The sequence below is a fragment of the Entelurus aequoreus genome, linkage group LG03 (assembly GCF_033978785.1).
Source record: "Entelurus aequoreus isolate RoL-2023_Sb linkage group LG03, RoL_Eaeq_v1.1, whole genome shotgun sequence".
NCBI lineage: Eukaryota > Metazoa > Chordata > Actinopteri > Syngnathiformes > Syngnathidae > Entelurus > Entelurus aequoreus.
In genome coordinates this window covers 21,851,612-21,876,120 of record NC_084733.1, presented here as the reverse complement: position 1 = coordinate 21,876,120, position 24,509 = coordinate 21,851,612, and the positions used below count along the sequence as shown (strand labels likewise).

The 24,509-nt window shown below is 39.9% G+C and overlaps 1 protein-coding gene across 1 annotated transcript; it reads left to right on the top strand.

Moving 5' to 3' along the window:
- Window positions 1-294: 294 nt before the first annotated feature.
- On the top strand, window positions 295-23,661 carry ythdf2 (YTH N6-methyladenosine RNA binding protein F2). Its single transcript, XM_062041462.1, has 6 exons — window positions 295-534; window positions 800-824; window positions 5,660-5,739; window positions 5,843-7,540; window positions 11,892-11,957; window positions 22,337-23,661. Exons 1-6 carry the CDS (start codon window positions 508-510, stop codon window positions 22,358-22,360), a joined length of 1,920 nt encoding a protein of 639 aa, XP_061897446.1. The 5' UTR covers window positions 295-507; the 3' UTR covers window positions 22,361-23,661.
- The last annotated feature ends 848 nt before the right edge of the window (window positions 23,662-24,509 follow it).

Sequence of the window (24,509 nt, the reverse complement as noted above, 5' to 3'; positions counted from 1 at the left end):
ATATATATATATATATATATATATATATATATATATATATATATATATATATATATATATATATATATATATATATATATATACACACACACATACATTGAAGGAATATAAAAAACATAGATTAAAAATAGGTTAATGTTGCTTTGGAGCATTCACACAATAATAATCTTTCGAGAATACGTTTTGTTATTTGCAATAAACCACATAGACAGAATATGCATCGCTGGATCTCAGGAGGCCACATGCCTACTCCTTTCCTAAATCCTCCGCAACGCTAGGAGGCGCTGGCACGTTTTGAATAAAATGTGATGGAGGACTGACGAGGCCGCCCAGCCATGTTGAGAAGTCTGTCAAGCAAAGTCCAGCCCGCCATTGTGTAGACAAGCAGGCTGTGTAGGGAGATAGGGGCGCTCGGCTGGAAATACTCCACTCGCTACACCGATTCACCACCCTACCGCCTTTCACTTAGCTGTAAATAGCGTTGCGCAGTCCGCCGGGGAAAAAGACATGTCCGCCAGCAGCCTTCTCGAACAGGTAACGGGAGGTATTTTGTGAACATTTACCGAGAGGCCATATTTTGCCAGAGAGCATCGCACGGCGGCGGCGGCTAGCGAGGGTTAGCTTAGCGCAAAAAAAAAAAGAGAGAGAGGCAGCGGCTGTGGCTAAGTAGTGCGAGTAGGCCCTCACCACCTGCTAACGGGAACTGATTGCTCCAACAGCTACTATATCTTCATCTATTTTTTCCCCTTCCTTTCTTCTCATAAATCAAACCTTCATGAATCACCTGGACCCAATCCAGAGACCGAAAGGCCAAGGAAATAAAGGTAAGAGAGGCACACTTGAGCTGTACAACGTGCGCTGCGCCTGTGCGAGAACACCTGCTTAAATGACTGCACAAACACTTAGCAGCTTCTAATGTTATTCAAAATTATTTGTTAAAGGACACAAAAAAAAACACGCATGGTGCTATTTTATTAACCTACTGGTGACACGCTTTGGCGTGAAGCGGAGGTTCCCACGGCTAGCAGAAGTTGGCTACAAAGATATATGAATCATTTCCCTTTAGCCAACATACGTCACGTATTGCTCTTTTATTGCACTTTCCCCGCCACACACCAGCATGTGGTAAAAATGTAGAATAATACATGTAGCATTAAAGCTACAGGTGCCAAAGACTGGGCTAAACGTTAGCAAAGTTCGTCATGTTGAAAGCAGCATTGGCGCTCACACGCCGCTAGCCTGCTAGCTTGGTTGCTAGGTTAACCCCAAATGACACGTCTTCTACATCACCGTTTTTCAACCACTGTGCCGCGGCACACTAGAGATTATCTAATTTCACCTATTTGGGTTAAAAAGATTTTTTGCAAACCGGTAATTATAGTCTAGGAATCATGTGTTGTTGAGTGTCGGTGCTGTCTAGAGCTCGGCAGAGTAACCGTGTAATACTCTTCCACATCAGTAGGTGGCAGCCGGTAGCTAATTGCTTTGTAGATGTCGGAAACAGTGGGGGGCAGCGTACAGGTAAAAAGGTGTCTAATGCTTAAACCAAAAATAAACAAAAGGTGAGTGCCCCTAAGAAAAGGCTACTGGCTACAAAGTAAACAAAAACGGAATGCTGGACGACAGCAAAGACTTACTGAGGAGCAAATGTACATCCGAGCATGACATGGCGATCAACAATGTCTCCACAAAGAAGGATAAAAACGATTGAAATGTTCTTGATTGCTAAAACAAAGTAGATGTGGGAAACAGCGCTCAAAGGAAGACATGAAACTGCTACAGGAAAATACCAAAAAAAAGACAAAAAACCTCCAAAACAGGAGCGCAAGACAAGAACTAAAACACTACACATGGGAAAACCGCAAAAAAAACCTCAATAGAAGTCACGGTGTGATGTGACAGGTCATGACAGTAAACCTACTTCGAGACAAGAGCTATATTGATGGATGGTTGGTTATGATTTAAAGTCATATCCAACAATTGCGACGACGACTTTTTACCGTCAACTGAGTTTCTTTTTTTTAATGATTTCTGCTGGTGGTGAGCCTCTGGATTTTTTTCAACGCAAAAAATGTGCCTTGGCTCAAAAAAGGTTGAAAAACACTGCATTAGGAGACAGATGGTGGACTGTGTTTACCATGCTTTTTTGAGGTTCATCACAAACTGTAGAGCCATGACACACCACTGTGACTTGTACTCTCGGGTGGGATGGCCTTCTCTGACAGTGTGTGTGTGCTGCGCCACACAAGTGTGCCGTGAGATACAGTCTGGTGTGCTGTGGGAGATTATCTAATTTCACCTATTTGGGTTAAAAATATTTTTTGCAAGACTGTAATTATAGTCTGCAAATTGTGTGTTGTTGTTGAGTGTCGGTGCTGTCTAGAGCTCGGCAGAGTAACCGTGTAATACTCTTCCACATCAGTAGGTGGCAGCCGGTAGCTAATTGCTTTGTAGATGTCGGAAACAGCGGGAGGCAGCATGGAGGTAAAAAGGTGTCTAATGCTTGAACAAAAGGTAAGAAAAGGCTACTGGCTACAAAGTAAACAAAAACGGAACGCTGGACGACAGCAAAGACTTACTGAGGAGCAAAGACGGCGTCCACAATGTACATCCGAACATGACGTGACGATCAACAATGTCCCTACAAAGAAGGATAATAATTGCTAAAACAAAGTAGATGTGGGAAATATCGCTCAAAGCAAGACATGAAACTGCTACAGGAAAATACCAAAAAAAGAGACAAAGCCACCAAAATAGGAGCGCAAGACAAGAACTAAAACACTACACATGGGAAAACAGCAAAAAAAACTCCAAATAAGTCAGGGCGTGATGTGACAGGTCTTGACAGTAAACCTACTTTGAGACAAGAGCTATATTAATGCATGGTTGGTTATGATTTAAAGTCAAATCCAACAATTGCGACTTTTTACTGTCAACTGAGTTTCGTTTTTTTAATGATTTCTGCTGGTGGTGTGCCGCTGGACTTTTTTCAACGCAAAAAATGTGCCTTGGCTCAAAAAAGGTTGAAAAACACTGCATTAGGAGACAGATTGTGGACTATGTTTACCATGCTTCTTTGAGGTTCTTCACAAACTCTACAGCCATGACACACCACTGTGACTTGTACTCTCAGGTGGGATGGCCTTCTCTATCCATTAGGACCGTGTTTGTGCTGCGGCACACTAGTGTGTCGTGAGATACAGTCTGGTGCGCTGTGGGAGATTATCTAATTTCACCTATTTGGGTTAAAAATATTTTTTGCAAAACGGTAATAGTCTGCAAATTGTGTGTTGTTGTTGAGTGTCGGTGCTGTCTAGAGCTCGGCAGAGTGACCGTGTAATACTCTTCCACATCAGTAGGTGGCAGCCGGTAGTTAATTGCTTTGTAGATGTCGGAAACAGCGGGAGGCAGCGTGCTGGTAAAAAGGTGTCTAATGCTAAAACCAAAAATAAACAAAAGGTGAGTGCCCCTAAGAGAAGGCTACTGGCTACAAAGTAAACAAAAACGGAATGCTGGACGACAGCAAAGACTTACTGAGGAGCAAAGACGGCGTCCACAATGTACATTTGGACATGACGTGGCGATCAACAATGTCCCCACAGAGAAGGATAAAAACGATTTAAATGTTCTTGATTCGTAAAACAAAGTAAATACGGGAAATATCGCTCAAAGGAAGACATGAAACTGCTACAGGAAAATACCAAAAAAAAGACAAAAAGCCACCAAAATAGGAGCGGAAGACAATAACTAAAAGACTACAGATGGGGAAACAGCAAAAAAAGAACTCAAGAAGTCACGGCGTGATGTGACAGGTCGTGACAGTAAACCTACTCTGAGACAAGAGCTATAGTGATGCATGGTTGGTTATGGTTTAAAATTATATCCAACAATTGCGACAACGACTTTTTACCGTCAACTCAGTTTCGTGCCTCCGGATTTTTTTGACGCAAAAAATGAGCCTTGGCTCAAAAAAGGTTGAAAAACACTGTTCTACATGGCACTTACTGTCACCAACAATAAACAAAACTTACCTATTGCGCAGATTTCTCTCATGTTTACGATCCTTGCTGCCTGTCAATAATGACAGTAACGAGAAAGAAGGAATCTAATATAGCACAACACTGCCTTCTGTATATGACATAATTTCATGCTCAGCATACACTACAGTTATTCTGGGGGTGCATTTTCAGGCTTTGATAATACATTTGTTATATTTTTACCTCAAATGGCTCATGTAGTCTAAATATGTTTAGGAACTGTTGCTAAAATGACATCCAAAGATCCTTCTAAATCAGTGGTCCCCAACCACCGTTACCGGTCCGGGGACCGTTACCGGTCCGTGAAGCATTTGCTACCGGGCCGCAGAGAAACATGAAATGATTTATAAAGGACTGCATTTTCTCCTACTTAACTGTGGCCTGTCCCACTAAACACACCAATAAGCTGGTTTATAGATGAAACTCCTCATAGGAAGTTGTTATATTTGTTATAACTTTGTAATATGATACAATGCACATTCATGAACATATCAAATATAAATGTGACAGATTGTAGCTATAGGCTGATTACCATCTGCATCTCATTGCAAAGGAACAAGCTCCCACTAATTCAGAGTTATAGTGACTTGTATTTTTCATGCACTTATTTTTGCTGTATTTATCTGGTACAAGTGGAACGCCGGTCCCTGAAAATAATGCCTACATTAAACCGGTCCGTGGTGCAAAAAAGGTTGGGGACCACCGTTCTAAATGACAGGAGTGCTGTTTTTAAGGTCCTGCAAAACATGCTGGTCAAATATGCTCTACATTACCAGTGCCCTGCTTTTTTTGTTTTTACAGCAAAAACCCTAGTTAAAGATCCTCATTCAGTGGTCCCCAACCTTTTTTGCACCACGGACCGGTTTAATGTAGGCATTATTTTCAGGGACCGGCTTTCCACTTGTGCCAGATAAATATAGCATAAATAAATGCATGAAAAATACAACTCACTATAACGCTGAATTAGTGGGTGCCCTGGGCTTGTTTCTTTGCAATGTGATTCACAACAGGTTACCATCAACCTGCTGGGGACTGCAGATGGAAATCAGCCTTTGGCTACAATCTGTCACATTTATATTTTATATGTTCATTAATGTGCATTGTATCATGTCACAGTTATAACAAATGGCATCTTCCTATAAGGAGTCTTATTGTACATCTATAAACGAGCTAATTGGTGTGTCTAGTGGGACAAGCGAAAGTCAGAAAATGCAGTCGTTTACAAATGATTTAATGTTTCTCTGCGGATCGGTAGCAAATGCATCACGGACCGGTACCGGTCCTTGGACCGGTGGTTGGGGACCACTGCTCTAAATGACAGGAGGGCTGTTTTTAAGGTCCTACAAAAATATTCTACATTATCATAGTGCCCTACTTTTTTACAGCAAAAACCCTAGTTAAAGATCCTCTATGACAGGAGTGTGCTGGTGTGTTTTTATAATCGGCTGCCAAAAATGATTCACTCCTAAATTTGGCCCATGGACTGCCAGTTGAAAAGTCCTGAAATATGCCCTCACTTGAATATACAAAAAATACATAACTATGTGTGATATTTGTGTTCTATGTTCTGCTATTAATGTGGTTAGACTAACTGATACTTTGTTGAATTTCTGCCCTTGCAGTGCAAAACGGAGCTGTGACCCAAAAGGATTCCTTGAATGACGATGAGTTCGAGCCTTATTTGAATACTCAGGCCAGACAGGTAAGCACAATTATTATTATTTTTTTTTGGTCAAGACTTCTTAATGCTCCGTACAAGAAAACTGGGAGCATGTCTGATCAAAACAAATTGTTTCTGCCTCCAGAGCAATGCCTATACGGCCATGTCGGACTCCTACATGCCCAGCTACTACAGCCCCTCCATAGGATTTTCCTACTCCCTAAACGAGGCAGCATGGTCCACAGGCGGCGACCCTCCTATGCCTTACCTGGCCTCCTATGGACAGCTAAGCAACGGGGAGCCCCACTACCTCCCGGATGCCATGTTCGGCCAGCCGGGCCCCTTGGGGAGCAATCCTTTCCTGGGCCAGCATGGCTTCAACTTCTTCCCCAGTGGCATCGACTTCTCTGCGTGGGGGAATAGCAGCTCTCAGGGACAGTCGGCGACGCCGCAGAGCTCTGGCTACAGCAGCAGCTACGCCTACGCTCCCAGCACGCTCGGTGGGGCCATGATTGATGGACAGTCCCCTTTTGCCTCTGCAGGCAATGAACCCCTAAACAAGGCGCCTGGCATGAACAGCCTGGACCAGGGCATGGCCGGTTTAAAAATTGGGGGTACTGCTCCTGGTGGTAACGGGGACATGACTCCTAAAGTGGTTGGTTCTGGCATACCTGGAGGGGGTCCTCTCGGCCCTGTGTCATCTGTAGGACCCCCAAGCATGCCACCTGTCTCGATCGCCCCTGCCAAGCCTGCCTCCTGGGCGGATATTGCCAGCAAGCCAGCAAAGCCTCAACCCAAGCTGAAAACCAAGGGTGGCATGGCTGGGGCCAATTTGCCGCCTCCGCCCATTAAACACAACATGGACATTGGCACTTGGGACAACAAGGGTACCGTCCCCAAAGCTGTTACGCCTCAGCAGGTGCCCCAAATTCCCAGCAATGGACAGCCACCCAATCAGGCTTCCCCCCAGCCTGGATCTACAGCGGCAGGGAACCCACAGATGCCCCTCAGCAATGGACAGCTGGTAGCCCCTGTTTCCCAGATGGGGCAGCATCAGCTCCCACCTACCGGGCAGCCTGGTATGGCTCAAATATCCCAACAGCCTCTTTCCCAGGGGCCCCCACCTCTTCCAAGTCAGCAGCAGCAGGCTGCTCAGCCCACTCGCTGGGTGCCCCCACGGAACCGAGCAAATGGATTTGGCGATGCCGGCGGGGGTGGTACAGGCCAGTCGCCTCCCACCTCTTCAGGGGCGGGAATGGTTCCTGGGGTCCCCTCTGAGCCTCACCCAGTCTTAGAGAAGTTGCGGATGGTCAACAACTACAACCCAAAAGACTTTGACTGGAACCCCAAACAAGGGCGGGTTTTCATCATTAAGAGCTACTCAGAGGACGACATCCACCGCTCCATTAAGTACAACATTTGGTGCAGCACGGAGCACGGAAACAAGAGGCTGGACGGTGCCTACCGCTCGCTGGGCGCCAAGGGGCCGCTCTACCTCCTGTTCAGCGTCAACGGAAGTGGACACTTCTGTGGCGTGGCGGAGATGCGCTCGCCCGTGGACTACAACACGTCTGCTGGCGTGTGGTCGCAGGACAAGTGGAAGGGGCGCTTTGACGTGCGCTGGATCTTTGTAAAAGACGTTCCCAACAGTCAGCTTAGACACATCCGACTGGAGAACAACGAAAACAAGCCAGTGACCAACTCTCGGGACACGCAGGAGGTGCCGCTGGACAAGGCCCGGCAGGTGCTTAAGATCATCGCCGGATATAAACACACCACCTCCATCTTTGACGACTTTTCTCACTACGAGAAGCGGCAGGAGGAGGAGGAGTGTGTGAAAAAGGTAATGTTGGATCAGATCTTCATCTGAGAGGGGAAATAAGTGATTGGTGTACTACAACTTACATGTGCTTTTCATTAGTTGCTTATTTTCTATCACTTCTATTAGATAAGAGAAACCCCAGTGCACTAAAGGCACACATGCATTGTCATCATTACTTTACTTATTATATTATATAAGTGGTTCTCAAACGTTTTTCACAAAGTACCACCTCAAAAAAAGACTTGACTCTCCACGTACCAATAATGACCTTAAAATACAGTAGTGTAGTAGGCCTAAGTATTCATTAAAAAACAAGGCAGAGGTTTTATTTACCATGCATATTTAATGTTTGGCCACTGTAACATTACACACAGTTTGAACAGTAACACTGTTTGAATATAGGAAAATAAAACACTACTTTAATCAAGGATTTTTTTGGCGTACCACTAGATGGAGCCCACATAGTGATACACATACCACAGTTTGAGAATCACTGTACTATATTGTTATACCAACCAACCCTGTATACAAATTTAGTTGTAACTGTCCCAACATGGTGTAAACCTTAACAAACTACTTTATTGGAAGAGTCCAAGCCATCACAAGCGAGCTATAATTTTGAGTAGTTTTATATTTCCACCATTTTCTTTGATATATGTGCATACATGTTTGACCAAGTCGTTCAGTCCCAGACAAACACGCCGAGTACCTGTGTTTCTGCTATTTTTGAAAGCATTACCAGTTTGAATCAGTATTTCCGTCGCTTCCCTCCCGGCATGTTTTCCACCTGTAATGTTATGACTCTTGTGTATTAGCTTTACTTGAAATGGTAACACGGTGTGAATGAAAAGAAGGAATGGCTGCAACTCAAGTTGATGATGGAATTTCCCCCCAAAATTTGGCATTAACACAAATCAAGTTGCTGTTTTTCTGCTCACAAAATAGTGTACGAGAGCATTCTGAAGTATTTTTTTTTTTTTTTTTTTACTGGTGTATTCTCAAATGTTGGTTATGAACATATATGTATATGTGCTGGTCTCACTGAAGTTATGCAGAAACAAATGAAGTACGTTAGGTTTCTTTTCAGTGATGCTAGGATATAAAAGCACAAACCAATGGAGTATGCTTAAAGGGGAACTGAACTTTTTTTTTTTTTTGCCTATCATTCATAATTCCTATGTAAGACATGAACACTTGTTTTTTTTAAGCATTCCAAATAATAAATAAATGCGAGCAAATGTCCGCTTACAATGAAGCCCATGGGAGTCGCTCTATTCTGCCTATAAAGTCCTTAAAAAATACACATGCTGTAAGTATATATGTAATGTAGTAACAGGCACAATTATAATAACATGAAATGTGTATTTATGCGGCACATTAATTTCAAAAACGCATCATCTTCTCCTTTTTCAACATCACTGATTATTACTTACTTACTGCAGACTTTATGAGAGCCAACAAACATGATAAAACATCACTTACTGTACAATGTCTGCTGTCACTAGGATTCCAACTGATAGGATGTTGACAGTTTCCCGTTTAGATGAAGAATGTCTCATAATCCTCGCGAAGAAAAAAAGGATGGACCCAAATGTCTTTGTTTTCCTCGCCATTTCCGGAACTCGATTGGCTGTCAAAGTGTACCAATTTGTCGGATTGTGTCCTTATCCTTCTATTATCAAGGTGAGAGGCATTATTTATGATCTAGAATAAACTTTCATGTGCACAGAGGGGAGGAAGCCGCTCACCAGCCGCTGATGTCAACATAGCCACACTAGCTAGTGGTCACGGCGCTGCTATAAATAGCTGGTCTTTGTTAGCGCTTACAATAACATCAACATATCACTAATACTTGGTTAATATGCAAGTCACAAAATGTAAATAAAGTATTGTATGCTGTTTTTGGATGGGTACATATTGGGTGTTATGGCTCCATTGTAAGCAGACTTTTATTTACGAGTTAGAAATGCATTAAAAAAAATACATCCTTCAACTTGTCTTAATGATTGTGAACGACAGGAACCCCCCCTCAAAATAAATAAAAATGCAGTTCCCCTTAAAGATTTTTGGTCAATGTTAGCTGTGCCTTATTATATTTACTGCAGATAGTCTTAGACTAAAGTAAGAAATTTAATATGAAGATCTCATATCAAGTTTGTGACCAAAAATTAATGAATGAGCTAAGAGTACTTAAGCACACTATAATATTTTAACCAAGTTTAAGAGAGAATGTGTCTTGTATTCATGTTAGCATTTAAGCTAGCTAGCGATTAGAGCGCTTGCTGCTTCTCCAGGAAACAAACCGTTTCGTCGTGAGTTTTTGAACTGTTTTGAACTCTCCCCTCTGTGCTCATGAAAGTTTATTCCAGAACATAAATAATGCCTCTCACCTTGATAGTAGTAGGATGAGGACATAATCCGACAAGTTGGTACACTTTGACAGCCAATCGTGTTCCGGAAATGCCGAGAAAAACACAGACGTTTGGGTCCATCCTCTTTTCTTCGCGAGGATTATGAGACATTCTTCATCTAAACGGGAAACTATTAACATCCTATCGGTCGGAATCCTAGTGTAATTTGTAACAGTGATACTAATCGCCTGGAATTTTATCGTGGTTTATCATATCGGTAATTGTTACGCTCCTAGACCAAACTGCGATATGAATTGATGCACTTAAACTTAACATTTTAAGTATGATTTAATGCAATTCAACACAATATTTTCTTCATATATTTTCATGTATAGTAAGTATATAGGAATATAACGATGTGAACATTTCATATCAGAGTTGTGGTATTGTTGAATGTGTTTAAACTAAAGTTCTGCAATCTTTTGACCATTTTATTTTTATTTAAAAATGGCAAAATAGACAGACACACTGTTAGAAACCCCACTATTTTCTATGTTTTGTGTTCATGCTTTACTGATAGTGTTTTAATCTTAGTATTTCATCGGTTTTAATGGGTACGCTTTTATTGTTTTAATTATTGATTTGTACTGGAGCACTTTTAAGAATCATTTAAATGGAAAGTGCATAACAAATCTATTATTTTTGATGGGCGTTGTGGCCTCCTACTCTGTATAGCGGCCCTTGAACGCACCATAAAAAACTTTTTTTCTCAGAGTGAAGTCACTCTTGAAAGCACAGCTTGTAGGTTCATTGCGCTGCGCACAATTAAATATCTTACTCAGTGGCCTAGTGGTTAGAGTGTCCACCCTGAGATAGGTAGGTCGTGAGTTCAAACCTCGGCCGAGTCATACCAAAGACTATAAAAATGGGACCCATTACCTCCCTGCTTGGCACTCAGCATCAAGGGTTGGAATTGTGGGTTAAATCACCAAAAATGATTCCCGGGCGCAGCCACTGCTGCTCACTGCTCCCCTCACCTCCCAGGGGGTGAACAAGGGGATGGGTCAAATGCAGAGGACAGATTTCACCACACCTAGTGTGTGTGTGACAATCATTGGTACTTTAATCTTAGTTGCTCAGACAGTAATGTGTTTATACAAGTTTAGATTGTGGTATTTTTCTTAATGGGTAAAGCTGTTAATGTTTGTTTTCATGTTAGCATTTAAGCTAGCGAGCTGGCCCCAGTCAGTCCATGAGTTCATCAAAGTGCAGTTATCAATCAGTTTTTCTATCAAATTTAAAAGGAGTTTTACCGCAGTTATTGCTGCCTTTCCTTACATCCGTGATAGTAAATGACTGATGTGTTGATTTTTTTGGTAAATATTGTTCATCATAATGCTGCCCAGAAGCGTTGTCATAGCATGGCTGTATCTTCCAATAGCACCTTCTGTCACAGCATTCTAGTTGAATTAACAGTGCCTTTGCTGGTTGCAGCCTAAGATTGCAGTCTATCAATTTCACACATCTGATAGAATTGTTAACACATTTCCCCAATTTATCAGGGATTATAAAATATACATGAATGCATACCTCAAAAGCCAGCATTGTCTTTTGTGGAAGCAGAATACTTGATAAAGCTCTTGTGTTGGAGCTCATTTCTGTGTTCAAATTCAGTTTTTCCCCCCAAATAAGCCAATGAGAAATTGCCAATTACACTTGAAACATTTCCGAAACTTAAAGTGGGGTGGAATTTGTCTCATCATATGCTGTTTAACATTTAAACACCTGACAACAGATGACTGTAAATATGGCTTGCTTAGCACTATTTTACATCTTTATGTATATAACTTACGTATGTTTATGTATTAAGATGTCGTGACGATCAGCCACCACTTTTGTATTTCAAGTTAGCTTGCACAACTAAATCTTCTGCAACTTGTACTAAGTAAGCCCTGTGCTGTTTTTTTAAAGTGTGAAGGGGTGTTGAAGTCCTTAGTTTTCACTCTGTTTGTTTGTGGCAGGTGGAGGTCCAAGGCAGCGAGCCATATCCCAGCAACCCCAACAACAGGAGTCATTACAGGCTGCAGGTAATAAACATCATCCTCTTGTGTATTAAGTTTAAAGTACACATCTTAATGCAGCCGAACTGCTGAGGATTAGGCAATATTTAAGTAACATAACATTGACTTTAGTGAAAGTGAGTCACTATTATAAAACAAAATAGATGAAACCAGTTGTCCTTTCACATGTGACAAACGAGGGGAGGGGGTTTGATAAAGGCAGTATTGCTTCACACTTTAGCAATCTTAGCTGACATGCAAGTGTAAAAAGCAGCCACTGATAGTCCGGACAATTTTGTGATTAATAGGGTTGTAACAATTCGTTTTAACAACATGATTCAGAATTGATGGTAGCCATCCAGGCACTATTATTGTTTAAGAAGGATACGATCCAAAATGATTCAGTGAGTTGAAATCGATTCAGTAACTTTTTAGTTAAAAAAACCCCAATGTGACTGTGAAATAATTACTGCATACTGAACACTCCAGGTGAAGTTTTTTATATTCCTGTTATTTCTTGTAAGGGAATTGGATATAATCGGATAATGCAGTGGTTGTCAAAAAAGTTTCACCAAGTGCCACCTCAAAAAGCACTTGACCCGCCCAGTACCACCATAATGACCGACATTACAATACAGTAGCGTAGTAGACCCAAGTATTCATTAAAAACAAGGCATAGGTTTTATTTAACTCGTATGTTTAATTTTTGGCCACTGTAACAATACGCAGTTTGAACTCAAACAGTATGAATATAGAAATAAAACATGTTAGTAATTTTTAAATAGTATTTATAACGGACTGGGTTCTATGTTATGCTCCACATGTAGTTTTATTAAATGTTTAACAGGTGTGTTACATGCAGCTTTCTCTGCCAATGTTTATCTTTACATGTGTTCTACGTGTTGATTGGCATGAAGGCTGGGAAAGGGCGGATGTAAGCGGAGAATGTGGAAAACGTTTGTTTACAACGCATGTTGGGTGATAGAAATGACAGTTAATGTCCTAATTTTTTATTTTGGTGTTGACTGCGGCCTACAGTAGTCAGTTTGTAACGACTTTCAGTGAAGGCTGACCAACCTTTGATAATGTCTCGAGTCACGTCATTACAATATATAGCAGCCCTTGGCTTTTAAATAAGCACAGCGTTGAGTTTGACTGGTACGACTTTTATTTCTCGTGAAACTGAAACAAAAACACAAATACATTACTATCATCTCTTGACATAATGCCACAATCACTTAAAACTTCACGCAATGATATTTAAATGTTGACGTTTTATACACACATTTAAAATGAACTCCCACTTTAATTTATTATATTTATCACATTTCTTTAAAATCACATATTCCAAGAACTTGGAATGACCTCAACATCACGCACACTCATGTAACTCTCTAACGTGGAATAAATGACACACCACTAATCATTTTTAAGCCACATACCTCTCTCTACCTACTAGACGGTGCAAGTATTGGCCTTATAGTACTTCTGCTTTAACATTTATTCATACACATAACACTTGACTTATCTGCTGTCCAACCAAAAAGCTGGCTGTGCGTCTTCGCTACTGTGGTGAAACTAGCGTGTCAAACTTTTGTGCGACTATTTATCTTCTTCCTTTAACTCGACGATGTGGGCCCACCCAGTAACATGAATACAAAATAACAATCAGCTCCGTTGTACACTTCAAAACTCTGTAACTCGATTTACAAAATATATATACAAAAATAATGCGTGGGCCACTTACAATTTCATTTATTCTTTGACGTACCACTAGATAGAGCCTGCGTACCACAGTTTGAGTTTGTGGATACAAACAAGCAAGCAAAACAACAATTATTGGCCAATGCATTCACATCTTATTTGAATAAAGTGCAACCAACACTTTAGGTTGAATTAACAAGTGGAAACCTTTTCTGCTCACATTTTCAATATTCAAGCACTTTTCAATAAAAGTACAGTAACCAACATTAAAACAGAATTTACCTGCTAAATAAAGTTCCCCGACCCTGTATTCTGTTCTCCGCCCTGGTGTCACGATGGACAGCGTCCCAGGTGTGCGGAAGCATGTATGCCCCCTCATCCCTGTTGATGGTGTTGGCCCCTCACTTCCTAATTTCCATAGCCTCCTTCATCCATCTCATGTATTTGTTTCTGATTAAATTAGTTTTCCTTGGGTACAATTTGTTGTCTCTTCATGGTGTGTTCCAGAAGTAATTTTTTCCGCCGTAACATGCTCCGCTGTCACTTCAATTTGTCGGTTGCGTCTTTTGTAGCTTAAAGTTGTGTTCCGGCTTCATGTTATTGTTGTCGTTTGTATTTGTTGTGGCTTTTGCAATAAGTCTGGTTTCTGAAATAATTTTGCTCACAATAAACTTTCCACAACCCTAAGAAACACCTTAATCTCTTCCTGTTAGATTTTGTTATAAACAGATTAACACACCTAGATAATGCGATTGGAAACAAGTTCTTTGACAAATGACTTATTACCTATCGCCGTGGAGGACCATTACGCAACTCTGTACTACATTCACAGGCGAAGAACAAGCTGGTTGGTTTGGGGAGGGGTTATCTTTACACCAACAAGCACAAAGTAAAAATATAGAAGCTGAAGTGAATCAATATTTTAAAAGTACATGATAAAATAAAAACCTACCGTTTATTTAGACTCTTGATTCATACCAACTGTCCATGAGTGAGATCGGCCAATAAAATGACATGTACTAACTGTTTTTTTTTTTTTAATGTATCTATGCTGAGTACTTTTGACTGTAGGGCTGCACAATTAATCGACATTAAGCTTTTAATTAGTGCTTTAACCAAACCGCAAGAGGCATTTTTTTTTTCCCTCCGCCTTCCCCGGCATTTTAGTGACAGGCATGTTCGCCAATCAGAATTGTTGAGACTTGTGTCCTTTGCCTCCTGGCCAATCAAAAGTTTTTTAAGGAAACAGCAAGTTTGTGTGCGCTGCAGTGGAGTGCAGCCAGTACGCTAATAACAAACACCACTTGCACCTTGGAAAAAGTAACATGTTTTCCTTCACTCGTTATTTTTGCAGTTTTATGCATTTATATGTATAAAATATAAAAGTCACATATCAAATCGCAATTTTGGAGAGAGAAATTGCTTTTACGTTTTTTCTCAAAATCTTGCAGACCTAATTACAGTTTAGAAATTCCAACACAATATTTAAACTAGTGCCTTATACTCTTTAATGACATACAATTGTTTGATGAAAACAAAGTCAATAATACACAATAACTAAAGTAAATCAAAAACTACAAACCTTCTTTAGTCTCATTTAAATCCTTTGCTTTTTGCCCTCAGTCTTGAATTTGTGAACAAAAACGGAAAAAGAAAATCTAAGAAAATAAAAATATTGATATAATCACTGAGTATTGACCATATTCGGATATTCTGATTCATATACTTTTTAATTTAATTAATAATTTAATTTCTGTTTACTTATTTATTCTGTTTTATAAAGGGGGCTTAACTGCTAGCTAGCCTAGCATGCCTGCCACTGCTTGCTCCTTGTTTAGCAATTTCCTTATACTTTAAAATTATACTAAAATGCAGTTTATTTGCTGTAAAGGAGGTGATTATTATTTTAGTGAAGTGTCTCCACATGTTGTATGAAGATACTGTTACCAGATTCGCACCTTCTTTCTCTCGTATTACCACTCAAACCACACCGTTAGCTGTTAGCATCACAGCTAACTTTTACCATGTCGCTACCTGTCTGCTCCGCGGGAGCGTGTGATGTTGCTCACGTGACAGTATGTGACGTATGTAAGAAGGTGCGCTTGTTTTAAGTCTCTGTGAGAAGGAGAGACAGGAAAGAGTGAGAAACGCATGCAGTTTAATGCCCCGCAGCTTAAAGCAACTGCGTGAGAACGTATACTCGAATATCACGATATAGTAATTTTCTATATCACACAGAGACAAACCCGCTATATATTACCCAGCCCTAATTTGAATGGAACCGTTTTGGTGCGGGGGTTCCGGTTCGGAGGTGTACCGAACGAGTTTCCACACGAACATATTAAGTAGCGTAACGCACATTGTGTAAACAATGCACGCCGAGGCACAACACACGGCATGCTAGCAGCTAACGGGCTACAATAGACGGACCATACATCCTCTTTTCACCCGACACGTCCTCGTTTGCGGAGCTGTCAGGGCAGAGTTTCTTAAATGCCTCAAATATCCGGCATTTTGAGTTAGAGTTGCTTGTATTTTCAATGTACGTTCAGGGTTAAGAAGGGGTTAAAAACAAAACAAATTGCGCAGCAGCATTCGTGAGGGAGGGGCAGAGACAGAGAGAGCGAGAGAGTTAGGATAAACACGCATGTGTCGCCAGGCTCTGCTTTTTATTCATAGATTTATCAGATTTAATTTTTTATTATCTATAGCAGGTGTGTCAAAAGTGTGCCCCGGAGGCCACTTGCGGCCCACAACTAATGTTTTAAAGGCCCCCGGCACATTCTAAAAATACTATTAAAATAAACAAAAACATAACAAAAGTGAAATAAAAAAGCTTACAGGTTAAATGTAATTTAGAAAAAGTTGCAATGTTGACTAATAAAGCTGTTTTTTTTTTCTTTCAAACTGTCATTGCTCAAAACATAATATTGAATCAAAATCAATGGTATTATGAATTATTGACCTATCCAAGGTTCCGATTACTTCACATCAAATATTCCACTGAGAAAAATATTTTTGGTGGAAGATTTTGCAAATTTGGTAAATATATAATCCCAAAATTTATATTTTGTTGTTTTCTTACTGTACCGAAAATGAACCGAACCGTGACCTCTAAACCGAGGTACGTACTGAACCGAAATTTTTGTGTACCGGTTACACACCTAGTAGTTGGTAATAGTAAATGGTTCAAGCAGTTTACCAAAATAGCAATTTGGGTTTTTTTTGTATGTCATTGATGATCATAAAAAACACAAGTGTCATTTAAACACATTAAAACACCCTCTCGTAACTGAGCAACACAGGAAGTGATCACTGATCAGTGGGAGTGACACGCTAACAGCCAATCAGGTTACAGTATCAACTATCAAAAACAATCTCAATTGTTTTGATGTATATTGAATTCACGATTAATAACACGATTATTCATTAATTTGAAAACATGAGTATTTATTGTACAGCCAAAACTCAACTTTTAAAAAATAAGTAACGAATAAACAAGTTAAAAAAAATAATAGTCCATCCATCCATGCATTTTCTACTGCTTGTCACTTTCGGGGTTCGTGGGGGGTGCTGGAGCCTATCTCAGCTGCATTCGGGCGGAAGGCGGGGTACACCCTGGACAAGTTGCCACCTCATCGCAGGGCCAACACAGATAGACAGACAACATTCACACACACACTATCCCTAGGTGCATGTCTTACAAAATAAACTTAAATGGCACAATGAAAAATGAAAATCAGTTTCCATCCATCCATCCATCTTCTTCCGCTTATCCGAGGTTGGGTCGCGGGGGCAGCAGCTTAAGCAGGGAAGCCCAGACTTCCCTCTCCCCAGCCACTTCAGTTTTTCCATTTTTATTTATTTTTATTTTTACCTTTGATACCTATTATTAAGTTTATGGTGTTTAGTGGTGCAAGGACAAACTGTGAAGCAAAATTTAAATTAAATCAAGTGGAAATTGATAGAATATATGAAACTAAATTCTTGGGAATAATAATTGATCATAAATTATGTTGGAAACCGCATATTGAATATATACAGGGAAAAATATCCAAATCCATTGCTATTCTTTATAAAGTAAAACACATGCTGAATAAGACATGTTTGCATATGTTATATTATTCTTTTATTTTTCCATATTTAACATATTGTGTTGAAGTTTGGGGAAATGTTTATAAAACAAACATAGACCCAATAATTAAACTTCAAAAAAGGGTCATTAGAATAATACACAAAGCGTGCTACTATGAACATACCAATCCATTATTTATAAGTTCTAATGTGTTAAAATTTTCAGATATTGTGTTTTTAAAAACAATGGAAATTATGTTTCGAGTAAAGAACAACAGCCTTCCTGCTTGTATTCTTAGGTTATTTCAATTAAGAGGAGAAAACTATAATTTACGGGGGATATTGGTTTTTGAAATATCTAAAGCAAGAACGAATACAAAATACAAATGTATTTTAGTTTTAGGAGTTAAATGGTGGAACAAGCTCAGTGATGAGTTGAAGGCATGTACTTCTTTGTTAAGGTTTAAGAAAACATTGAAAGGTGAAATAATTGAAAATTATAAAATATAGCAACGATTACTTTCATCCCATTGATTTTTCTTTTTCTTTTTAATGTTGATGTTCCAGGTAATCTTATTTTCAGTGAAGGTATAGGATAGGCAAATATAAGCCTTGGCTTCAGCCTATTCCTTTTTCGGTCATGCTTTTTCTTTTCTTTTTGTGTGTAAATGTGTATGATTGTTATATATGTATAATTTGTACTGTACTGTCACACAAAATGGTTAATGGTTGATTATATGACCGAAATAAACTTATTTCATTTTCATTATACCACCGTAGAGTGTGTGCTTTTTGTATTATATATATATAGGGTTGGGTATCGTTTGAATTCGAACGATTCCGATACCGATTCCGGTTCTTTGTTCCGATTCCTGACGATCCTCGATTCCGATTCTTTTAAGAGGCAGAGTCAAAAAAAAGTTTAGGATATTTTAAATGAGCTAGCTAACCTACAGTCTTTCTGAATGAAAGACATTCTCCATCAATTTTAATTCTATTAACTTTTTATGAACTTTACCATAAATTCCTCACAGGGCTGTTTTCAACTAGAATATAAATATCAAATCTATGAACTTGAATATAAATATTATAAATTATGAATACATTTTCCCAGGGGTACGCTTTCCTCAAGAGAGCTTTATTTTTGAAAACCTCATGAAAACACATTTACACACAAGTGCATGATGCTGCAGGAAACCTCATGAAAACACATTTACACACACAAGTGCATGATGCTGCAGGTACTTAAAAATGTTACCGTGCTCCCACTGATGGGCTAACCTGGTGCAGAAAAGCAAATAAACAATAAGAAACAACTTGCAAAACCCAGTCCAGATTAGCGGCAGGTACAGTATAAAATCAGAGACAGTTCTTGTTTAGGAAAATGACCATATCCGCCTTCTCAGGCAGGATGCGTGAGCGTTCTGGACAGATAGTGTCTCCTGCTGTGGAATATACACGTTCGCTGGGTGTGGAAGAAGCTTGAACGCATAAATAGGAGAAAGCGCGATCTGACAGCAAAGGATAAGTCTTTTGTTGGTTCCACCGGACCACCACCATGCAGCAGGGTCGTCAGACATAAGTATCGGTGGAACGTCCTCGTACATCTGCAGCTCTCTCTCCACTCGTTTCTTGATGGACATGGAGCTCTGTTATTTTGCGGTTATTTCTTTATTTTTTTGTAAAGTAAAGCCACACTTTCGACTGCCGACGCCCGCTATCCATGCTTGAGCTTGACTGACTCGCTCGGCTATGCTAACACTTCCGGGGGTGGGCGCTTCTTCGTTGGTGCTCAGCGGCTTCTTCTTCCGGTTCGGCGGACTTTTTTTTTTTTTTTTTTTTTTTTTTCCCCCCCGGTCGGCGGACTGGGTATTGAAAATAGGAATCGAAATTTAAACTTTTGAACGATACCGGGAGAATCGGAAAGTTAGTCCCGGTTCCAATCGATACTCGATACCCAACCCTAATTATATATATATACAATTTAATACCATTTTTGTTAATTAAATGCAAAAATCCTCACATTTATTGGTCAATTACATCATTGACCAGTATTTTAAGTGTGAAGTGAAGTGAATTATTTTTATATAGCGCTTTTCTCTAGTGACTCAAAGCCCTTTTACATAGTGAAACCCAATATCTAAGTTACATTTAAACCAGTGTGGGTGGCACTGGGAGCAGGTGGGTAAAGTGTCTTGCCCAAGGACACAACGGCAGTGACTAGGATGGCGGAAGCGGGGATCGAACCTGGAACCCTCAAGTTGCTGGCACGGTCACTCTACCAACCGAGCTATACCGTCGATTTTTACCGTCAAAGCATATAATTGTGTGAATTTGTCAATTTCTGTTAAATTCTGCGTTTCGCGGCGGATTCCGTTTTATTGGCCAATTCTGTGATTCCACCCGCGGTTACGTCTACTCAGAAATCATATGCCTTACTTATTTTTTTTGCTGCGTTTGGAGATTATTTATTGGACATACTAGCGCCGTGTCAATAAAAATTAGCAACCATGGCGAGATCCCAAACTTCTCGTAGACGTGTTTTTTCTTTTCACTCATTCGCTCCTCATCTGTGTCATCGTTACAAGTTCAGGAAATATGCATTTAATTGTTTTTCCAGTTTCAAATATTTTTATGATCGTGGAAAAACTGAAATCGTGATCAAAATTCAGTTGTCCAGCCCTACTCTCAAGTTTGGTTGTGCCATCTCGTTGAAGAAAAACTAAAAATGAGTGCTGCAGAGCGTGAAGAAATTGTCGATGAAACAAGACAAGTCACCTCGGCAGTCTAGCAGTTTTTTGGATATTATAAAACGTACCGCAGTCAGCGAAGACCTTATCCACGCTCACCCAGACCGCACTGCTGAGCCATTAGATTCCCTAACTTCCTGGTAGTAAACCTGCAGAAAATAGTTCTTAAGTTTCTCTGTTTACATTTTCACACTTTGCACCATTTTCTTAAACTTTATTAAGCATTCATTTTTTTAATTTGGGTTTTCATTCTTTGAGTATTTTCCAGGGTTGTGTTGACATTTATTTTATTTTATTCCTTGATCGCCTAGGGGATAATAATCAGAGGAAGGTTACATTTTAGATAAAAATAGATTTAAAACTTAGACTTAGACAAACTTTAATGATCCACAAGGGAAATTGTTTCACACAGTAGCTCAGTTACAAATGATGGAAAGTTTAAGGATGGAAAGTATAATGCGGGTATAATGTAGACTAAAAATGTACCATAGTAGCAATATAAAATATAACATGTATGTAATATTTACATATTATATATACAATATATGATATACTGGCACGGGGGTTAGTGCATGTGCCTCACAATACGAAGGTCCTGAGTAGTCCTGAGTTCAATACCGGGCTCGGGATCTTTATGGGTGGAGTTTGCATGTTCTCCCCGTGACTGCGTGGGTTCCGTCCGGGTACTCCGGCTTCCTCCCACCTCCGAAGACATGCACCTGGGGGATAGGTTGATTGGCAACACTAAATTGGCCCTAGTGTGGGAATGTGAGTGTGAATGTTGTCTGTCTGTCTATCTGTGTTGGCCCTGCGATGTGGTGGCGACTTGTCCAGGGTGTACCCCGCCTACCGCCCGAATGCAGCTGAAATAGGCTCCAGCACCCCCTGCGACCCCAAAAGGGACAAGCGGTAGAAAATGGATGGATGGATGATATACTGATATTTTTATATAATATATACAATATAATAATTACCATGTACAATATCTGTTGGTCCTGTGTTGAGGTGGCGACTTGTCCAGGGTGTTCCCCGCCTACCGCCCGAATGCAGCTGAGATAGGCTCCAGCACCCCCGCGACCCCGAACGGGACAAGCGGTAGAAAATGGATGGATGGAATATTACAGTATATGTAACAGCTGCAGCATAACATAGAGTAGATCCTTAAGAAAACATACATTATAAACAAAGAGGTAGCTAACATAGAAGCGGTCAGGTAATAGACCGATATCATCTATTGCTGTATGGCAAGTGATTATACAGTGTTTAAGTTGAATATATTTTTCTCTTGGTCCTCATTTTCAATAGGTCATAAAAAACGTGAATAAATATCTATATCGACTGATATAAAACAATTATGGTGTGATACATTTTTCAGCCTTATTACCCAGCCCAATGTGAAAATATGCACAGATGGAGAGAAAATGTCTGCAAACTGGAGTAGATTCTAAAGTCCTTCATTATTGCTCCTTTACTAGTAGTCTCTTTGTCCTCTGCGGAAGTGGCAAGTTGGCTTGTTTCAGTTATGTCAACAACTGCTTCTATTAGTCGCTCAGTCTGAGTGGAGTCGACTTAAACTGTTTCCACTGTTACGTCTGTTTTGTACTGAGCGTCCAGGACTGAAGCTTGTTAGATAATATGGTTGTTTTCTGGGTCTATGGTTATCTTTACACCTTCTTTAGTTGCCTCTGTGTTGGCTTCCGAATTGAAACAAAAATGTAACTTACTTGTGGAGTTGAGCTTTGGTTAAACAAAAGTTTTTGTGTAACTTTAGGAGTATTTTTTCTGAAGATGAGTTTAGTTTTAGTGTACGATGTCCGTAAATGTGCGAGTGTTGTTTTGTTTTATATAATATTTTGTATTTTCTTCTCTTCCTGGTAGGACCGCCAAGGACGAATCAAGTAACAGTCAGTGCTTTTGTCAAAAGACTGCAAAGGCCCGCACCTCCCTCTCCCGACTGCCCGGCCACCCCCCCCCCATTTGCATCAATGCATCCACATCTCTTTAGGAAATTCTAAAACGGGGTGAACAATTAACCAAGGACAAGAGGAAAACTAAATGAAGACTTTCTTGATTTCTTTTGACTTTGAAGACTTACTTGGAACTTGTAGTAATAAAAACGAAGAAAAGGAAACAATTATTCCTAGGACTACAACTTAATGCATAGCATCCTTAGGTGAACTTTTTTCTGTTTTCATGCCCCACCCTATTCCACTGCATATGCTTCCCCCCACTCATTTTTTTAAGCAAAAGGGTCATCCTGGTCGTGTTTATTTTTTTAATGCTCAAGAACAAGTCTGTAATAATAGTCACACAAACAGTCACGTCGATATTTGCGTTAAAGGTGTCCTAATGTCTGACATGTGTGCACCATGCCTTCTGAGGACAGCCTGGACACAGCTGATCTTTTTTTGAAAGACCACAAATGTTGACTATGTTCCATGACCATGTTCCTAAATATTTGCCATGTTTTTTTTTGCTTGTGTCTCTTCTCTTTGAGATGAACAAGCACCCCGCTATGGTTTTGCATGTGTTGGACGGTTCGTGTGGGGACGCGCGGAGGATCTCAATAAGGAAGAGTTGTCGGCAAGCAAAAAAAGAAAAATGGAGGTCAAGAGTTAGGAAGCAGAATTAAGTTGAGCATTGCTCTCAGTATCATTTTTATGGGGCCCGTCTAACTCGCAGTCTTCATTGGACTTAATATCCCCGCCTTTTTTCTTTCCCTTGGAGACATTCATTATTCATTGTTGCAATGAGCTGCTTTCACTTTATTTCATTTTTTCTTTCGGCCTTTTCTAACGACAGTGATGCGAGTGGCCTTGCCCCTGCTCTTTCTATTAATCGGTTCCAAATAAATGTTATATTAAGCAGAACTGGTGTGCGTTCCCCTTGTTTCACTCGGTCACACATTTGTAATCACCACCCCTCAAATAAAAAAATGTAATTCCAACTTTCATATTTCCAACCAACCTTTTGCCATCATTTCCATGACTTTAAGCCCCCAAGCTTCTCTAATCCACTAACTTGGCCCTGCTGCCACCATCTCAACTTTTTTGGTTTCTGACCGCTCATGCCAAATTAGCTTGTTTTTCTTTTCTTGTTCTTCTTTTAAAAATGTCAATTTTGGCAACAACAAAAAACACGCAAAGGCCTCTTTCAGAACTACTGGCTGTTATTTGTGGCACAATAAAGAGGCTCAACAAAGACTCTGCTCCTGTTTTTCCACAATAATTTAACATGTTCTGTTTTCATACAAGTGGACACTTTCTCAGGGTTGTACATTTTAATGTGTGGTGTGTAGCCTTGTTACTCTATTTTAAAATGACTAAATGTATTGCAAGGTTTGTTTACTGTCATTGCTCCTGGTTTCATTGCAACGAAATACTGTACCTCTAATCCGCCATTTTCTTCCATTGGGACCATTGTAGTTCACGGTGAGGCCACCAGAGGGCGACACAGTATAACGTTTTCAACCAACTCTTTCCTTTCCCAAGCAACCATTGTTTACCGTTAGATTCCAACAATATTTGCGCCACATCCTTCATTAAACAAAGTTAGGACTTGGCTATTTGGTTGGCAAACATGTGCAGTCGTCCTACTATAAACTCACTATTTGCACATGTATTGATGTACTGCCGCTGGGACAATTTTTTTCTCGAAACATGATTAACCACAACCATCTTACAGTAAGTTTTTTATTATTATTTCTGCACAAATAACATGAAATGTCCATTGGATTGATACTGCGTATAAAAAACAAACTATAGACACTAACTGGTCAATCATTACATAAACTTAATAGTTTTTATAACAAAATTAAACCGAACTAACCGTTCAATTCAAGGGCATGTTTATAGATACTTCCATCCATCCATTTTCTACCGCTTGTCCCTTTTATAGATACTTATATTGATTAAGTAAAAATATGAAAGTTAAATCACTGTCCAAGGCGATTTTCATTTCACAGTCACTTGTCAAATTATTCAATATGATCAGTCCTTGGATGAGTTCTGGATGTTTACAACATAAAGTCTTGTTAGAAAATAAAAAAATA